This window comes from Podarcis tiliguerta, assembly GCF_965153285.1.
Source record: "Podarcis tiliguerta genome assembly, chromosome: 3".
NCBI classification, from domain to species: Eukaryota; Metazoa; Chordata; class Lepidosauria; order Squamata; family Lacertidae; genus Podarcis; species Podarcis tiliguerta.
Genome location: NC_139536.1, coordinates 27,921,813 through 27,942,436, shown reverse-complemented (window position 1 = coordinate 27,942,436; position 20,624 = coordinate 27,921,813). Strand labels below are relative to the sequence as shown.

Here is a 20,624-nt window from a genome sequence, read left to right as displayed (position 1 = left end):
TGTTTATCTTGGGGTCAGAGATATTTAAAAGAAACCAAGAAAGAAAGATTAATCTGATAAAGGCATTGCCAGTTCTAATCGGACTGATGGGAAAATGTGGTAGAAAGATAAGTAACAACACAGGGTGAATTATCATGAAGAGATGAACTACCTTGAAGCTGGAGCAATCAAAGAGATAGCCCTCACATCTAAAAATTACTATGGCATCCCTTATTCATCAACACCTTTGTGCGAGTGTCTTCTGTTCAGCCCCCTGAACAAAGAACAAAAGCACTCCGATTTATTTGGCAAAATTAACTTGCTCGGGTTGTGTCCCTCACTTACCAGAATTAAAGGACCTTCGTTTCCCGTTGCAGGACATAAATACAAAACTTTCAAAAGTTTGAATTTGATCAGCTACTCAAAAGTACAAAAAGACAGCCAAATATGCTTGGGAAAAAATGCCTGACATATTTGATTTGTACTGCTGTCATTTAGAAAATGATGTATGTGTTGCACCTGCCCCTGAGAGCTTGATTCCTCTGTTCTTTGTGTCTGAGCTGATGTTATCTGATGTTGCCTGATAACTGTGGAAGTTTGTAAAATAATATGGCTGAGTCTACCGTAGCATTTAAGAATTTGCCTGTGTGTGGACAACTTCTGTGAGGGCTCTTCATACCAGTTCTATGTACTAGGAATACCTAAGAAGCAGACCAGGGAAACAAGAAAATTCTATATTGACGCTAAACTGGTGACATAAACCCCGAATGCCCTCTGTACCCGTAATAAAAAAAGAGACAAGGATCAGCAATAGAGAAAGAGAAAAAGTGCAAGAGACTATCGGAGTAACACCAGGAACTGAGAACCACGTGAGGAGCCAGGTGGACAACATGACTACTTCCCATGGTAGTACTGACATTTTCAATGAAATTAAAAGGGACTTACTCACTAGCAAGTATATTTAGGACTGGGGTGCATATATATTCACCTCATGGTGCTTTGCCAATATGAGTATTACATCACATTATCAACTGATCATTTCAATCACAGGGAGATGATAATGCATTATTAACAGAGTAAGCATTTTTTATTCATTTATTTTCCCTGCAGAAAAAAGGGCTACATCTCTTACCTGAGTAAGTAAATTGATCTAATTCTTCAGATTGTTGAGTTTATTCCACCAGTTACTTTGATCTGCAATCTTGCTAACAGAGAAAACGGACTAGAAATACCTACAATTAAGAATTTCTGAAGGTGGAGATCTGTCTCTATGGATGTCCTTCACACAAAAAATGTGGCATGATGTAACTTGCTGGTTGCTTAGAACCATTATTTCAGAATTCCAAAACTAGGTTGTATATGAGGATGGTCTGCAGGTAGTACATGGCAATCATAAGCTTTGCTTCATATTTTCAAAACAAACAAAAAAAAACCCCTTTATTTCAAGTGTTTAAAAATTCATAGACTGGGTTGGTAGAGAAATTACACTACTGCTCCGGCTCTGGAATAGGCTTGGCCAAACTTTGCAAACAGAGGAATCGATGGTAGCACGGTTAAGAAGTCCTAGAGAAAACAAAAAGGGAAAATTAAATTGGAGCATTTCATGTTATATTGACTGCAGCCCAGACTGAATGGAACTTTCTCCCTGATAATTTCCCAGTGCGTGACAGTGTAACGATACTACACTTTCTCATACCACTTACTGGCTGCACCTGAACATCCTCACATGAATGCGTGCATAAAAAGTTAAACGTACATAGGTCTAAAAAGTGCAGTTGATTGACTCCAACAAGCCCCAAAGGCTGTGTAATTTGAGCCTACATAGGTTGGATTTTTCACATGGGCATTCTATTCAAACTTATTGTGACTGCATGTAAACATCTGGTGGAATAGGCATGCCGGGTGGATGGAGCTGGAAGGCAGGATTCTGTTTCCACCCTGTTCATGGGAAGAAAATGGGCAATCTAATCTGTTGTTGTTTTTTATGGCGTGTGTTTGTATTTTATATCATGGCTGGTTTGTTTTTCACTTCAATTCAGTTTGAAGAGATCTACAGTATAAACACTGCATGAATAAATTGTCCATAGAATCATAGAATCACAGAGATGGAAGGGAACACGAGAGTCATCTAGTCCAACTCCCTGGATAGCAGGAATCTTTTGCCCAATGTGAGGCTCAAACCCATGACCCTGGGATTAAGAGTCTCATGCTATGCCGACTGAGCTCTCCCCCCCCCCCCCCCACACACTTTTGAATTTTCCAGTATCTTAGTTTAACATGTAGATTGTCTATATTATACAGATTTTTTTTTAAAGGAAACACACATTCAACTCATTATAACAGTCCGATACATACACATTACAGACTGAAGAGAAAATGTAGAATGAACCAAAATAATGTTCCTCATCACATAACAGTTTCAGTGTTATCAATTACTTACAGTTGATCTAATTTGAAGCTTTAATTGTCTGTATTTCTCAAACAACATAGTTTCAGTTACATCTTGTAAATATCTACAGTATCCACATACTCTCTCTTTTTAACATTTCTTAATAAAAATCAGGATCCAATGATCTGTCACATTCCTGAGTACACCAGTGAGCACTTAAGGGAGGGAACCAAAACTCTTTCCTGGCTCTTTCGCCTCAAATGTGATTAAAATTCCAGCTTTGAATCAGTCCGTACACTTGGCAGTGCTTCAGACTACAACTTCTGGCTCTTGCCCTCTGGCAGAATATTGAATTTTGGCTCTGATTCTGTATGGGCTATCTATGTTCATGTTATATCACACCCTCCCAGACTGTCTTGTATTTAATGTGCTGTTTTGCATATCAAGTGACGGGGGGTGGACAGGGGCTACGTGGGTGATAGCCGGAGAGGCAGAACAATGTCCATTCAATAAACAGACTAGCACCCCTTTGGCTTCTGATTCGTTACAATATATTTATCATGAGTTTTCCTTTACCATGAGATCTAGAAACTTCTTCTTTTTAAAATACAGATGTTCAGGGGACGGGAGGGGAGTTGTGCCAGATTCCAGTAATGTGACAGACCCAGAGAATATACACATCTCTCTTTATGATGTACTCAATGAAAACTACACTTGTCAGCCACTCTGTGTTCCTGATAAGAATCATGGGCTCTATTGAGGGTATGAGAGGAACATCCCATCATAATTAACTTATTAGGAAATCAGAATAAAATATGAGCAGGAAAACAGCTGTCAGCATTCCTCTCAGAGTGTACCTCTGCTCCTACCACTCTCGTCTGCATAAAACAAGGTCCAGTCATTTCTGATCCCCAAAATAAGCACTGATTGGAGAGAGCAGACGGCTTTTGCTATTAGGATGACTTGCCAGACAATAACAACCAACTGCCAGAATTAGCTCCTTGGGACAATTTAGGTGCCTTTGAAGTGAATGGCTTTTTGAGCTGGAACTAAGCCCACGCCCGGCTTCAAATCCAAGTCAAAATGACAAAAAGGAAGTCCACTGTGCCATTCATTCCCTCAGCGTAAGATTACTTTATGTTGGCAGCTGTACTGCTTATCTAGTTTAAAGGCTATTGCGCTACACACTCACAGCTGAGTATTTAAACAACTGGATCTGATCATGGGGACAGAAGTTGCTGATTATATATTCCTACTGTTCTTCTGAATGGTGACACTGTTCTGTTCCTTTCGTTCTTTTTGGTAACTGTAGTGGCAATAGTGATCAGTAGCAGGAAAAGAAGGAATTCTAACACGGCTGGCCCTACCATTAGGTAGCGCAGGGTGGGAAACCTGTGGTCCTCTAAATCAGGGTTTTCCAAACTTGGGTCTCCAGCTGTTTTTGGACTACAACTCCCATCATCCCAAGCTAGCAGCACTAGTGGTCAGGGATGATGGGAACTGTAGTCCAAAAACAGCTGGAGACCCAAGTTTGGAAAATATTGGTCTAGATGTGGTTAGACTCCAGTTTTCATCAACCCTAGCCAGCAGAGTCAGTGGTTGGCTCCTCACCCCTAGGGCTGAGTGAGGTGGCCTCTTCTACCACTGGACTAGATTGCCAACTCTACAATTCTATGATTTTAGGTGTCATGAAAGGGAAGTAAATTTGTATTATTTTATTATTATTTTTACTGCCATGAAGGGGGAGTGGTGCTTTTAGACTTTTCTGCCTCGTATGCCAAAATAACTTGATCAGCTTTGGATACTATGCACTTTGACTTGGGAAGGTGCACCATTTATTCTCTGCCTCAAGAAGCAAACTATTTTGGGCAAGCCCTGAGGAAGAGTCAGTGCCAATAGCGCTAGCAATGTCGGCAATAATAGCTTTCACAACAGAATACTCAGGCCTAGGCCCACTTAATATTTCAGTTGGTGATATTAATTAAATGACATGCATAGTTTGTAACATGACATGAACCCACCATACTATTTTCCCATGGTTAGTAAGTATCTGCAGCGTTCTCTGTGGAAATGAAATGTAAAACTCTGGGGCATACAATGCAATCTGACAATAAAGTCACTCTGTGTACCTTTCTTGATTTATCCCAGAAAAAAAAGTCATCCACTAGTCTAAAGCTCTAACCTTTTCCTTTTCTTTTTTTCAGTTTCAAATTTATTGAAAAAAATTTAGAAAGTACATAAACGGGAAATCATCAAAAGAAAAAAACAGTGCAGCTATTTCAAAATGTCACATTATTGCAAAACGTTCATCATATCATTTCCCCCCCCCAAGACAACCATATTTCTAAACATGGGGTGACAAGGAATTTGGTATTTCTGAATCAGTAGCATATGAGATAAAGTCTCTCCAGACTGTGCAAAAGCGTTCAGGATTCCCCACATCCTTGGACTCTCAAGCTTTTCCTTGAGGTAAGCCTAACGGCAAGAGACGATGAGAGAAAGTTTCCTCCTTATACTGTGGTGTACCCGTATTATATCCAGGAATGCACTTGCCTGTGCTATTTAAAATATTGCTATAATAGAAGGCCTAATAAATTACAGCCTGGATAAAAACATGCCCAAAGAAACCCAAAGCTGAATGATAAAATTCTGAATCCTTTTTTTAAGCATTTTCATTTTCTGATCCCATTATCTTCCAAGGGATTATAGTCTACTACTGTTATACTGACAAGATTTAACTAGACCTAGGGACCTTTTCAATGTATTGACAATTTGACTGCCATGTCGGCTAATTATCCCATACACACAATTCAAAAGAATGCAGCAAAGAAAATGATGACAGGGAACAACAGTTTATAGACTATTGCCCCAATCCAACAAATACAATCTGATGCTCCAATCCAGGTAGGTGACCTCAATTCATGAAGGCAGGTTTATGATTGAATATTCCAATTTTGAATGGGGAATCATGGACGAAAGACAGTGTGTGTATATTCATCCAAGGAATGACAGTGGTCTATTCAACCTGGCACGTTTCCATGCCAAGACAAAAATGTGATGGTTTTTTCATCTGCAAGATGTTGTTTGCAGATGATGCAGCCTTGGCAGCACACTCCAAGGAAGCTCTATAGTGACCCATCAACCATTCTGCCCAAGCCTGTGTGTTCAGCCTCACCATCAGCCTGGCAAATACCAACATCTTGGGTCAGGAGTGGCCAGCACTCCATGTATCAGCACTGGTGACCAGGTAGACAATTTTGTCTACCTGGGCTCCACCATTACCAGCAACCTTTCCATTGACACTGCTGTAACTCTCCAACAGTTTGACCTTATCCCCAATGATGCACTTTTCCATGTCTCTTGAGACAGATGGATGCCAATAGTCACACTCACTCACTGTTTGGGAGGAATAGGCGGAGGCTGGATTTAGCACCTCCCAAACTGCTCTCCTGTCTTCCTGTTAAAGAAGATGATCAGTGCAATTAAGATTTAAGGCTATATATGCGCATAGCCCCAGCTGAATAGCCTATTGCACGAGAGACCAGTTGTATCCAGCAATCTGGAAAATGCATATATAACCTATAGATTAAGCAATATGTCTTGTCATTACCTTTGCAAAAGGTTGATCATTGGGCACCAGTTATCAGCCAGTACAGCCATGTATATGTAGCATTTCTGAACCAGGGCCTATACAGGCATGTGCCTATATCTTGATTTAAATTAGGGACTTCAATATATAATATCTATTTCAATAATATCTGAGGTTTGCAATTGAGTGGATGCATGCATAGATGGGTTTAACAGCAGGACCCATGTTTTTGAAAAATGAACTTTTGTACATGCATTATTTCATTACATTTGTGTCAAAATTTAGCAAATGGTACACATATTGAATGAGCAGGTGATTTATACACACAAAAGCTGCATATACATAAACTGAAGACATTTAACATATATTTTTTTAAAAAATGTCATATTTGTGTGGGAACAGGGCTTAGCAATCTATTTAAAGAAAAACCAGTCAGTTACAATCAATTCATGTATCATTGTGAGAAACAGCATAATAATGTAAGTGCCATATACTTCAAGAGAAAAAAGAAGCAAAACATTAGATGGAAGGCAATACCTCCTAACTAAAGGGCCACTTGTAAAAATATATAGTTATTTAGTACCTTTATGTTAGTTTTGTAAAGTGCTTTGGGGTTTTATTACAATCAAGCGGTATATAAATCTTGTGAGATAAATAATGATTTTATAAAGTGATTAAGGAGAGTTTGCATAAATTGTACAGACTAGTTTCCTAGTGATGAATTTTGTCATAATGTCACCTTGTCATACTCCTTTTAGTGAGGAACAGTAGCAAGCTTTCTTGCTAACCCAGCAAGATGATAGACTGGTAAAGAAAAAGCGATTTATATGTGTTGTATGTGTGATATAACATTATGCCACCAGATGGCGATGTGGAGTCCTGTTTTTCTCTTACCTGTTTTCCCGGTTTAAATTTACTATTTAAAATGAAACACTTCTTTGACGTGTCTAGATCCAGCCTTAGACAGGATTCTCAGTTTTAATAAATAATAATGATAATAAATTTTTACCCCGCCCTTCCCAGTTCAGAAAACCGGGCTCAGGGTGGCTAACAACAAATTTAAAACATTTAATTGTAATACAACATAGAAGCAGCATAAAATACAGTATAAAAGCATGAATAACAATAAAATTCAAAGTTCAAAAATCAATTTGGGGGAAATCCATCCAATAAACATTAGATAGTCACCAGGGCTAGCTGGCTGAATTAGCTTTGTCTTACAGACCCGGTGAAAGGAGGTAAAATTCTGTAAGTCTAAAATAACAAACCTTCAAGCTTGCGGGGGGTGGGGGAATGATGCAGGTCACTTCAAATCAAAGTTCGTACAATCCTTATTTTATCCGTGAAATAATTATAGATCATTTCTACATTTATCATTGGGACGCTGTTATTTAAAACCATGCAATTGGTAGACTTTGTTTTCCACTCGCCTGCCATATTCTTAGATGCTAATAGGAAGATGTATGTTTTTTTAAGAGACAATCCTTTGCTATCCTAACGACGTTTTTATTTTGAATAAACCACCCGGGAGCACTTCATGGCACAGATATTTGAGAAAGACACAGTAGGAAGTTCTGTTTACAAATCAATGGTACAAATATGGCTCCCTCCATTTAACTCTAGGGGTCCTCGCCCAAGTTTTCCCTGCAATCCTAATGCCTGTAATGGCAAAATTAGAGCTTTGAACTGAGAAGCCGCAAGACATTCTGTGACCTTTTAATGGCCATGCAGTGCTATTTAACAGAGAGAGGGAGAGAAGCAAACACGGCAATCTGCTATTAGGGCAAAATGTTGATCTAGCAAAGAGGGGCTTCCCGCCTAAATATATTAGTACTGGTTAACACTTCCAACTAGTACAAGGGCTTCTGACATGACAAAATGAGTATAACAGCCCCTTCTGTCAATACAACACAAATGTCATTTCAAGTGCTCAAAACCACTAAGCTACCCTAAAAAGATTGATTTATCTGCTCCAATGTTTCTTTGGGGCAAACTTTCCTCACAACTGAAACCAATTAGTGGGCCTGGCACTTGTAGTGCAGAATGTAGGTCAGCGTCAAGTAATAAAAAAGTATTGACTTTTCTCTGTCTGTAAGCAGCATGAAAGGGGTGCCATGGCCTTGTCGTATATGAAAAGAGCTCCATTAATTTCACTTATTTCAACAAGGGCTGTCAAATACTAATGCTTCTATTGCACTTTTCACACAAAGTACATTGACACCACTCCTGGCCTCAGTGAAATAAGGTTTAAAATATTTCAGCTAGTGAAAGAGGCCTACACTATAATTTTCAATTCCCACTAGTACATTTAGACACCTTAAGTAGCATTGCTCACAAAAACTATTGAGAGAGATTAGATGGGATATTAATCATGACTAACAATTACTTCCTGTGGCCAAAGGAATCTAATTCTTATGTATAACCCTATTAAAATAATAATCCAGAATGTTGGGTGTTTATTTTTTACAGAGCAGGCGGCCCCTGAGATTTCAACTGCCTAGGGCCACTGCAACCACTTTCCATTTGTTAACACGAATTACTAATTCCATGATTTCTTAACATGCTATCTTGGAAATATACCACTTCCTTGCTGCTTTGACCTTTACTCCATATATTTAGAATGTTTGGATAAGGATTTCCTTATATTGGACAGTGAATTTAGTGATTTTTAGCAGCAAGACTGAGATTTATTTTAGCCTCACTGAAGTCAATGAGAATACACTATTTTAATTCAAGTAGTTCAACTTAATTGCTTTATAGGTGGGAATGTGTGTAACCTAAGTATTTGGAGGTAATAAAAGGCCTCCCATTGTTATTATAGTAGCCATCACCAAGTGAAGTCCTTACCAACCAACCAAAGAAAGGATTATTCTTACCATTCTGCAAACTGCCAAATAAAGCATAGATTCATGAATGAAAACACCAACCAGCTACCAATGTCTTGTCCAGTTATAATAAATACTCACATAGTTATAACACTGTCTACCAATTCATTTGCAGATGAGTACCTTAGCTAAATGCAATCTTGGGCAAAGTGTTTTCTGCATAGGGATTTAATGTATTTCATTTGAACTTGAGGGTTGTCTCTAAATAGTCTGTACACGACGCTATGCCAAACCATATGAAATAAACCATGGCTAAGTGTGAACTGTAAAACAAAAAGAAACCGCGGCTGCAGTTTATGATGTAGCGGGGCAAACTATGAGCATGCGTTCAGATGTGGCATTAAGCCAAGCTATGGCTTAACTCTAGGCAGCACGGTAGCAGCAAGATCTAGAGAAGAGTGAAGCTCCTATGATTTTATTGTGTGTGTCCACACTTGGCCATAGTTTGACTTAGCATTACATGGTAACCAGGCCAATATGTCAAACCCAATGTCTAATTGCCTCCTTAAAATGCAAGCAAAGCTGATTTAAAAAAACAACCCCTCTGACTTAAAAAGGCTAGCTGACTAAAATGGAGGGCAATTTTCAACTTGCTTTAATGACTTTATAAGTATGCTTTGAATCAACTTATCATTCATTTTTAAAATACAAAATGATACTGGCTAGTCATCATGAAACAATGTTATGTCCTTCTGCATGATACTTTCATCATACTATTTTCTCTGTTTGATAGTCTATTTGGTTATTGACAGAGAGCATATGATAATATGCTGTACAAATATCAGGAAATTATTCGCACAGTGGGAAGCCCGCTAACAACATTATTTTAATATCTTATCTTTCAGACAGAGGCAGAAAACATATTAATTGCAGCTTAATATATGCAACAAACATTTCATTATAATTTTACTTAAATTTTGACCAAGCCTCTTAAGAAATAGTATATTATACATACTTCTCTCAGTGTTGTAAATCGAGGAACTAAAATCAAACAGTCTTGTGAGAAATTATAAAAGACTTGTAATTACTGCTTCTGAGTTTGAATAATTACTTATCTGATTGTCTCTTTACAAGTGGTCCAAATTAAGACTCTTAGAGCATTGTTAGTCTGTCCCTTGAGATGTCCCAAAGAGAAACAGTAAAGCTTACCTTGGAGTTTACCTCCACAAGCATTTTTGGGAGAAGGGGTTGGTTCGGCTTCAGATACACATCAAACCCACACAATGCACATGAAAACCATCCTCTGCTGCATTGGTCATATGCACACTTGCAATGCAGAAGGGGATGAGATCCAGATTTTAAAACAGAGCGATGTTGGCATAAAATTCTCCCCAGGATAACTGTTGTTGCGGCTTTTACAAGTACTAGTTCTGATGGCACTTGCTTCTGATGCTCACGGGATGACCAGGGAGGTAAGGAGAAGCACATCCAAATAATTGCCTGCCATACATATATGAACCAGAAGCTGCCACAACAAGCACAGCAGAGGTGGAACAATCAAAATAGCAGCCATGATGGGCTTAATGCCTCCCTTTTAAAAAGCCACCAGTTTCTGTCCTCTTTCAAAGGAAGCATTCATTTATCATTACATTTACATGCCTCCCTTTTCTTCCAAGGAGCGCAAGGTGGTGTACATGGTTCTCCTCCCCCAAATGTCATCCTCACAACAACCCTGTGAGGTAGGGCAGGCTAAGGGATGGTGACTGACCCAAGGTCAGTAAGCTTCATGGCTGAGTGGGGATTCAAACCCTGGTCTCCCGGGTCATAATCCAACACTAACACTATAGTACACACCTGCACACAACTGGGACAGCTTGAAACAGGCTGTCAATAGGAGGTCCACTGGGGGTTAGAGGTTGTGAAGTACAGAACAGTAGAGCAGGAGAACAAATTCTAGGTGTGTCAAATGAAAGCAAGGAGCGTGTTATTTATTACATTATCTCAGAGAGGCTCAACACGCAGAACAGTCAAACCTTGCAGCTTTCTCCATCGTGGATTTGTGACAAGTCTGGCAACTAATGGGAGAAAGTCCACTTATATGGTAGAATTTTGGGGCATAACTCCAAGTAGAATCCTGGAGGCTTACTTCTACACACACACACACACACACACACACACATGATCAAGCCATCTTAAGAACCTAAGAGCCTTCTGCTGGATCAATGCCCATCCAGTCCAACTTCCTATTCTCATAGCAGCCAACCAGATGCCTATGGGAAGCATGCAAGCAGGAACTTAGCATGGCAGTACTCTCTCCTACTGCGGTTTCCAGCAACTGTTATTCAGAAGTGTGCATAGTTAATAGCCCATGATAGTCTTATCCATGAATTGGTCTAATCCTCTTTTAAAGACATCCTAGCTGGTGGCCATCACTACCTTTGGAGGCAGCAAATTCCGTAGTTTAACAAGAAGTGCTTTCTTTTGTCTGTCTTGAGTCTTCCAGCATTCAGCTTCACTGGATGTCCAAGAATTCCAGTGTTGGGAGAGAGGGAGAAAAACTTTCCCCTACCCACTTCCTCAATCTCATGCATAATTTTATTGCTTCTTACTTCCCTTTTCCTTAATTAAGCTTAAAAGGCCTAAATGTTGTAACCTTTCCTCCATAGTTGCTCCACCCCCTTGATCAATTTGGTTACATTTCCAACTGTAAAACATATTTTTGGAGGTGAGGCAACCAGAACTATCCATATTACTCCAACTGCACCACCACCACCAATTTGTATAATTGGCAGTTTTACCTTCAATTCCTTTCCTAATTATCTCTAGAGTGAAATTTACCTTTTTCACAGCTGCTCCACAATATGAAATATCAACTTGTTTCTGTTTGGGAAGATTGCGATGTGCAAGGTAAAGCATTCAGAAGTAAAGTCCTACTGAATTCAATGGGATGTATTCCTATGCAAGTGTGTATAGGATTGCAACCCAAATCTACCCTGCTCCTCCCAAAAAAATTCTGGAGCAATTTCTGGCATTGCCAATTTTTTATATCATAGAGTTGCTTGATTAAAAAAAGAGTAAGATAGATTGCACTCAGGTTTATTCAGTAATAGTGGAAAGTGTCCAACACAGTAAATGTAGAGCTGGTCCACACATGCATCACTTGATTTATCACTGCTCAGTTACCCAACTCTGACTGATGGCTATATGTGTGAACTGTCTTATCTGAACAATGGACCAATATCCCTATGTATCCATCTTCTAATTTGCATAGGTCCAACGTACCTTAGAAACAGCCACCCCTCCTTTTTATGTGATCAACCCAGGGCACTTCCTAAACAATGAACTCTTTATTTTTGAATCAGCTGCCAAGGATGTAGAGAGAGCCATTCTTGGTCATAGTCAGTGCTTTTCTTCTGAAGGGATGCAGGGGTACACATACCCCTAAACATTTTGTGAATCTAAGTTTAGCCTCATTGAGGGGCAGTATTTCAATATGAGTAGGAAAATGAGAGTACCCCTAAACATATTTTTAGAAAAAAAGCACTGGTCATAGTTATACAACACCTCTTCCTTAGTGATTCTTCCATCCTAACCTAAGCACTTGTTGTTATTGCTGTTTAGTTGTGTCCAAATCTTTGTGACCCCATGGACCAGAGCATGCCAGGCACTCCTGTCTTCCACAACCTAAGCACAAGCCTACCTATTTATGTTAGATTTGGCAGGGCAAGAGTTAAGATTATAGTGGATGAAGAGATGTCTGAATGAATTTTGTTTTGCGTTGGTAGGATATTATAATATGTTTTCACATTCTCTTTTATATTTAGTGTTACTTTCCAAGAGCCTGTAAAATGGGGTGGGGTATACATTTCCGTGAAAATGTGGCCATAAGTTTCAAAACATTGCATTTCGCCCATTTCTCTTATATCATACACCAGAGGAAATGGCACTAGCTGCCTTATTTTGTTTTGGACATATCTAATATCTATATTTGAACCAAAATTGCCAAAGATAATATTCTATTTTTGGAACTAATGCAGTCTTTATTACAGCTAAATTAAATTAAGACAGTGATGTGAATTTCCTCACAAGCTATTTCATACTTGGATACCCTTGAACTTTACTGAATCAGAGCTAAAAAACAAACGTGCAGATGAAATTGTTGGATTGGTATTTGGAACTTATTGGCTATTGTAATTCAAGCCTTAGTTTAGTGCAGGGCAATTTCCAAAAGTATTCCTTATAAAGGGAATAGATGGTCAAAAGCTTCATCTTCATTCATTCATGATTAATAAATGTCATTTGTCAAATATGAACCTTTGCAAATGACTAATAAATATTTTTATGAAAAAACAAGTCTACCTGAAGTGGGATTATGCTTAATTTATTCTGTGCACAAATAAAATATATTTCATTTAAACTATTTCCTCAAAAGTGAAGAAATGCAATATAAATATGCAGGTATTTTTAAATCCTTCAATCATACACATTCCACTATCATACAACTAGCAGAACTAAACAACGGGTGTATAACAAGCAATACACTTTGTTATTAGTTCAAATCGTTAGTTGAATCCCACGAAACTCTCTGTGATGTCACCAATGCAGTATAATCATTGACAAAATCAAGAGGGTACCACAGCGAACAGGAAAATAAGGGCATGGGAAAATAAGGGCAAAGGAGGAGGGGGGAAGTGGAATTTAGGATAACAGGATGAAAATACTGCAAATGTGCTAACACGTCCTGAAATCCATGAAACAGGAGATAGTTCTTGACATGTAAAGTAACAAGCAGGGAAAAGAGGGAATTATATTTAGTTTCAGCCCCGTGTTATTTAAATAATACTTTGAAGGAATGAATTTGACAGTGTATTTGTCAATACTCATGTAGAACTTCTAAAGAATCATCATATAGCAGAATACCAGTAGAGCCTGTAAATGAGCAAGAACTTGGGATTTTAACAATCGTGCACCTTTCTACCTTAAGGAAACAAGAGGCACCGTGAAAATTCCCAACGCGATCCCAAGGGCTTGGGATTCTAGCTGAAATGTTTCTATTCTTGGGCTACTAATATATTTTGAACTTCCATTGCCAGGAGGTTTGACATTTGCAGAAACAACAAATTACACCCAATTTTGCTGAATGATATACAGAGGAATACAATCCGAATCATTCATTTAATTTAAAACCTCTGGTGAGATTTAAGACATCCATCCGCACACACTGTATCTCATGTGATTATGCCAGTATACATCAAACCCCAGTAATAACGATTCATATCCATATATGTGTATATGCTTTATTGCTACCTTTAGCGGGATTAAAAGCAGTATATCAAATTTTACAGTTGTGCTCCTTTTATTAGCTTCTTACCACTTGATCAGCTGATAGAAGCAATAATGAACACGCACACACACACACAAACACACATATCCACACAGACTGGAGTCTGCATTTGCGTGTTCTATCTTAAGAATGTAATATTTCAAAAAACAGCCTAAGCTTTGGGGAAAAAACCAATTACAGAAACAGCATTAAAAATGCCAAGCACCGGGCAGAAGCAATTCTGGATCAGTTTAAAAAAGTGATTGATGAAACTCTAATCTGAGCTGAAGGAACAGTTTCACGACAAGCTGTGACCATTCCACACACTTCATTAGCTGCCATAATTAGCCTGGTGTTTCAATTTGTTAGAACTGGTGGGGACAATTTTACTCAGAATACAAACATCAAAAAGCAGGGTCTCTCCGACTTCAGAAGTGGCTGATGAGAGGCTTTCTAGTCTTTCTGTTAACGAAAAGATTAATTACAGCTGATGGGAGGCTGTACTCTGATTGTCACTCTGTCTATGTACATTACTTTTAGCATTAGAAGAAAGACATGGTTGACACTGCGCTGCTCAATCAAGCAGCTTCACATCAGGGCACCAAGTCTGTTTTAATATGCATGGTCTTGTATTGTTTGATTGACTTGTTCTCTACTTCTCCAGGTCCCAAGCTCTGTCACCAACTAGATTGTACCAACAGAACAGCAGGTTATACAGTGGCATGCAGGGCAGGTATAATACTCAGGACATCATTATTCCATTACAGTACACACACACACACACACACACACACACACACACACACTGTTCCTTATTAATATATCACAAAGCTTCACTTTACTTGTCCTGCTCTGCGTAAAATGACAAAATATAATCTCCAGTCCTGGAAAAATGTAGTCTTTTTTACAGAGCGGGGCAAGCAATTTATGCTAGGATAATCCTTTCTCACGTAGCACAAAGCCATCTTCACAGATACAAACGTTCACTAACTGACTCGATTTTGCACGCCTTTGCATTCTGGAAAGTCACAAAGACTCGACAGAAATTTGGGTACTTTATTCTGACCATTCCAATTTGATCGCTTGTCTGGCTTTTTGTGGAGCCTGAACCTAAAAGGTACCATCTAAGTTGAAGTCTGGAGCTATTATTAACTCAGCCTTGGTGATGAGCTACCCTTTCTGCATAGCTTGGAAGCACCACCCACTTCAGTGAACCTGCCTTTAACCAGCAGGGTTAAAGAATATATGTAATTGCAATTTTCTACCTATTATTTAGAGCAAACAATATTAGTAACTGCTACTAGCCCTGCAATCCAGACCACAACACACCCAGTCATGTCTCCCTTCTCTGTTGATGGGCCCAGAATGTGGACCTTCTTCGCTGGGGAGGGTTCATCTTGTCCCTTCTTGCTGGCCTTCTGACTTAGCATTAAAACTTTCCTGTTTAGGATGACATTGGTCTCCAGCAGATAGATGTTAGTGCTTGCCAGCCATAATTATTTATGATCTCCCTCTTTGTCTTTTTACTTTGTTTTTATTCTGCCTTTTGTTTTTATTATAGTTCATGGTGCCTCTTACTGTGGTTATTTTAAAAATGTTTTATCGCTGGTCTTTGTTGGCACCTGTTCTTTTTGTATATCGCTTTTATATTGCATCTTGCTACTTCTGTAAGCTGTAAATTACAAATCCTTCATTCATTGACAATCACATATTTGAAGCTGTTAGATCAAATTAATTTTAGCACAGTGCACTTTTTGTAGCATTCAAAGAAATAGTGACAGATATCTTTCTACCTACAACAAGCACAACTGCATAGTAGTTCTTGGGCAGCTACCCTGGGGCAAAACTGGCTGGAGACCATAGCTAGAAGGATGGGCTAAAGTTTTGCTGGCTAAAACCGCATTTCCCCCCTAAGCCACTATAGGTTTTCCTCTTTCTGGTTAACTTGTATCCTGATTGTTCACAGATGACAACAAGCTTTAGCACATTTTGGTGCAACCAGCAGCACCCAAAGAACAAATCTGAATAACTTTGGGAAGAGGTGAGAAAAAGTTTGCAGTCTCTCTCTTTTGGGAGGTCTCCCAAAAATTTCTTGTTTGTTAACAGAGCATCAGTCTTGTTAACTATACATAAATTCTGCTATCCCGTAATCTCAGTAAAGAATTGTGTGGAAAATCTGCAGACTCTTTGACTTAACTTAGCAGTTATTAAAAGGTAGATTTTCTTCCCCTGCCGAAACAAGCTATTTGCCTGATTAAACATAGAAGATAGGTAACACAAGACATTTATCATGCAACAGATGAACGACACAGGATTGCTAGTTAGACAGTTTAATAAGTGCCATCTAATTTTTCTCTTCAGACTATATTTATTCTTCAAAGTCCAATAACATTATCAAAGCATGGCATTTTCCCACTGAGAAATTATAGAACTAAAAATAAGGTTTTACAAAATATAGAACTGGTTGCTTGACAATCCCTATTCAAATACATTAGAAAGTGCTGACAGTGCCTTTTCTCATGTAAATAACTTCACTGAATGGCTCAAAAAAAATTTAGTCACTACTTGAAATCATTCCTTCTGAATTATTTTCTCTGAGCCACCTTCAAAGGAGTATTGTTACATGGATCTTGTTGCCCGTTCACACAGACAGGAATCCAAAGGTGCCACTCCACATGTGAAAGGCACTTCTGCTTTTATCGGCATGTGTGTACTTATTTTATTTCAGAATGAATTAATTGCCCTATGTTCAAGGTTTCCCCAAGCAGTGTAATAAAATGTGTATGATGTTTGTTGATTCTCCCTTGCAGCTTTATAAATCCACTGTGCCACATCCCATTCCAATACAAAGGGTCTCCCAACCCTCTTGAAATGCTTTTCAGTGGCTCAGGGAACAATAATTGTAGAGTTGTAGAGTTGGAAGAGGGGATGCGGGTGGCGCTGTGGGTTAAACCACAGAGCCTAGGACTTGCCGATCAGAAGGTCGGCAGTTCAAATCCCTGCGACGGGGTGAGCTCCCGTTGCTCGTGCCCACCTAGCAGTTCAAAAGCACGAAGTGCAAATAGATAAATAGGTACCGCTCCAGCGGGAAGGTAAATGGCATTTCCGTACGCTGCTCTGGTTCGCCAGAAGCGGCTTAGTCATGCTGGCCACATGACCCGGAAGCTGTACGCCGGCTCCCTCGGCCAATAAAGCGAGATGAGCGCCGCAACCCCAGAGTCGGTCACGACTGGACCTAATGGTCAGGGGTCCCTTTAACTTTTTAGAGTTGGAAGAGACCCTGAGTATCATCTAGTCCAATCCCCTGCAATGCAGGCATATGCAGCTCTCCCATACAAGGATTTAACCTACAACCACCTGTTTCTGTGATTTTTCCAACTCTACAGTATCCTTTCCAAAGTGAGGTGACAAAAACTGTACACAGTATTCCAAATGCAGTTGCACCACAGATTTGTATAACAGCATTATGATACTGGCAGTTTGATTTTCCATTTCTTTCTTAATGATCCCTACCATGGAAGCTGCATTCTTCACAGCTGATGCACACTGGGTCTGCAACTTTATCAGGCTAGCCACTACGACCCCAAGGTCTTGTTCCTCCTAAGTGACCACCAGTTTAGACCCCATGAGCATATGTGTGAAATTGAAATTCCACCCTGCCAACATGCATCACTTTATACTTGTTTATACTGAATTGCATCTGCCATTTTACCACCCAATGACTCAGTCTGGAGAAGTCCCTTTGGACCTCTTCATAATCCCTTTTTAACAACCCTGAACAGTTAAGGATCATCTGCAAACTTGGCCACGTCACTCCTTACTCTAAATTGCTTATGAACAAGTTGAAACACACAGGTCCCAATACCGATCCTTGGGGAACTTCCATTTCTGCAGCCCTCCAGTGGGAGAATTGTCCATTTATCTCTGCTCTCTATTTCCCGTTACTTAACCAGTTCCTGATCCACAAGAGGATCATTAAAAACAATTAAACACTGATAGAATTAAAATATCTATCTATCTATCTGTCTGTCTGTCTGTCTGTCTATCTATCTATCTATCTATCTATATCTATCTATCTATCTATCTATCTATCTATCTGCATAAACAATCTACTAAAACCATCCAAATAATTACAATAAAAACAGCATGGCACCAGTCCTTTCATTAAAAGCAGTTAGTTCCCAAAGCCTATTGAGACAGGACTTACCCTCGCAGAAGCCATGCTGGCTCTGCTTCACCCAGGCTTGTTCTTCTATATGCTTGGCGGTTTTATCTTTATAATATTTTCTGCCAGTTTTCCCAAGACATTACGAAAACAGATAAATGTTATTTTAGTTTGGCACTGACAATACCAAGGTAAAACGTCTTTGCCATTATCAATGGAACTGCACCAGTTGTGCATAGCTAAATATTTTTCTTTTCAGCCTATGCAAGGAACTTGGTATCTGATTAATGCAACTGGCAACTCAGAAGAGGTTTCCCCTTTCTTGATACCTAATTAATTGCCAATATTAATGAAATGAAACCATTTTAAACAAACAGCTAGACTGGCTGTTTTGCAGCATGCTTGGATCATCAATTCACATATACAGACTTCTTCCTGAAATTGCAGTAGGATGGACTGTTGAGCTTGAAAAGCATATTTTATCCCAATCAGTGTGCAAAAGTAAAATTATCCATAACTAAGCCATGTTTCTCTGCCGTACAGTTTAGCTGTAATGATCCCCACACACTGCACTCACACATCAATTATGATAATCATAATCACGGTCGTTAAGCTGAATGTTCATTATTATCAGGATGCTGGTGACAGCAGATTCAATCATCGGGTGCAATGGGCAGGCAGTCACAGTCCCACCCAAGTTTCTGCAGACAGCGTTGTGCCACATTAAGCCTATGATGTGTTCCACATCCCACTCCATTTCAAAAGCTGCAGACGGTAAAGGTCAACTTTATGTTCTATGCAATATGCTTAGGTTCTCTAAATCAATTCTTTGGAGTACTGGCTATTTTTATGCTTTGTAGATAATAAAATTCTATTTAGGGCCAAATATGCATGCGCAAATAAGGAAAGAGGCACGCATCTGTGTTGTAAGTCACCTATAATAAGGCAAACAGCAGAAAGCTCTACAAAGAATGCCACTTCCTTGTTTGCAAAACAAGGACATACCAAAAATGACTGCCATTAAAAGCCAGATGTCTTAAAACGCATACGAAAACTAATTCCACTTCAGATTAAAGGCTGTAGGCTATAATTTCTGCTTCAGTGAATATTGAGAGAGTGCAAGTGTTCTGACAACTGAAAGATTAGTTAGTATATCTGATCGCTTGTCTGTCCAGTTTCATAGGATCTATCAGTGTTGATTAAATTCATGGCATCTAGTGGTTTCTGAATCCTGAAACTTCGCAGTTGTAAAGGCAGTATTAGTCATTTTAACCAAGCTTTGAACCAAGGAAAATACTTTCGGCAAGTGTAACATCTGAACAAAGCACATTATTTTACCTTAAATCTTTCAGATATATAGATATATAAAGTTGTTGGTTCATCTAAGTTTTAAGTTGATTTATAGTGATTTTTGTAATCTACCATGTAATAATTCTGCTAGTGCCTTGGAAATATGAATATATGATCTTTGCCAGTGGTCTGCTATCAACTTCGCTGCATGGACACAGCAATACTATCCCCTCCATCTGAACTATGCCAAAATAGGCAACAAATACTGAACCTAGAACTGCCACCACCTTAGCAGCAACCACTAGTATGGTCGTACCGCTAGTTGCTCTCTGCATGTGCACCAGGTACTCAACTGGTGATAGAGAAATAAAAGCCTCCATTGCCTCCATTTTTAAAGACATTGTGGCTCTATGTTCATTTTGGTTCAATAGACAAAGTTGCGAACATGGATTTGGTAGATCATTTCTATCCTAAATCAGACCTGTGACTCAGGCTCACGTCCTACTTTAAAATTTCCGCTTGGGTTCACAAAGAAGCTCACAATGCTATATTAAAAAACTGAAAAAGAAATATAAAGCTATAGCTTTTAACTTAATCACAATTTCCCATTATGTCAGAACCACAGGCGTGGGGAACTTTTGGCCTATCAGATGTTGCCCATCATCCCTAGCCATTGACCATGCTTGCTGGAGCTGATGGGAGTTGTAGTTCAGCAACATCCAGAGGGCCAAAGATTCCCTGCTCCTGGTTTAAACAAACCACAGTTCTCCAAGTCTGGACAAAATGGGGAACCACGGCTAGCTTAAGCGCAAAAGTGGCTTTCAATTTTCTCATTGTAGGTGGAAATAAGGGAGAGGGGGAAGTACAGGGCTCAGCATGGCAGGAAACCATGGTAATCTACCATGTAATAATTCTGCTAGTGCCTTGGAAATATGAATATATGATCTTTGCCAGTGGTCTGCTATCAACTTCGCTGCATGGACACAGCAATACTATCCCCTCCATCTGAACTATGCCAAAATAGGCAACAAATACTGAACCTAGAACTGCCACCACCTTAGCAG

General features: G+C 39.2%; 1 protein-coding gene across 1 annotated transcript in view; it reads right to left on the bottom strand.

Moving 5' to 3' along the window:
- Window positions 1–1,044: 1,044 nt before the first annotated feature.
- The window catches only part of SPATA17 (spermatogenesis associated 17), a gene marked incomplete at its 3' end in the record, with an annotated part of 72,818 nt that continues 53,238 nt past the window's right edge, over window positions 1,045–20,624 (bottom strand). The window contains exon 10 of the mRNA XM_083433377.1: window positions 1,045–1,542. Within this exon, the coding sequence (XP_083289503.1) occupies window positions 1,462–1,542 (81 nt within the window). The remainder of the gene's footprint in view (window positions 1,543–20,624) is intronic.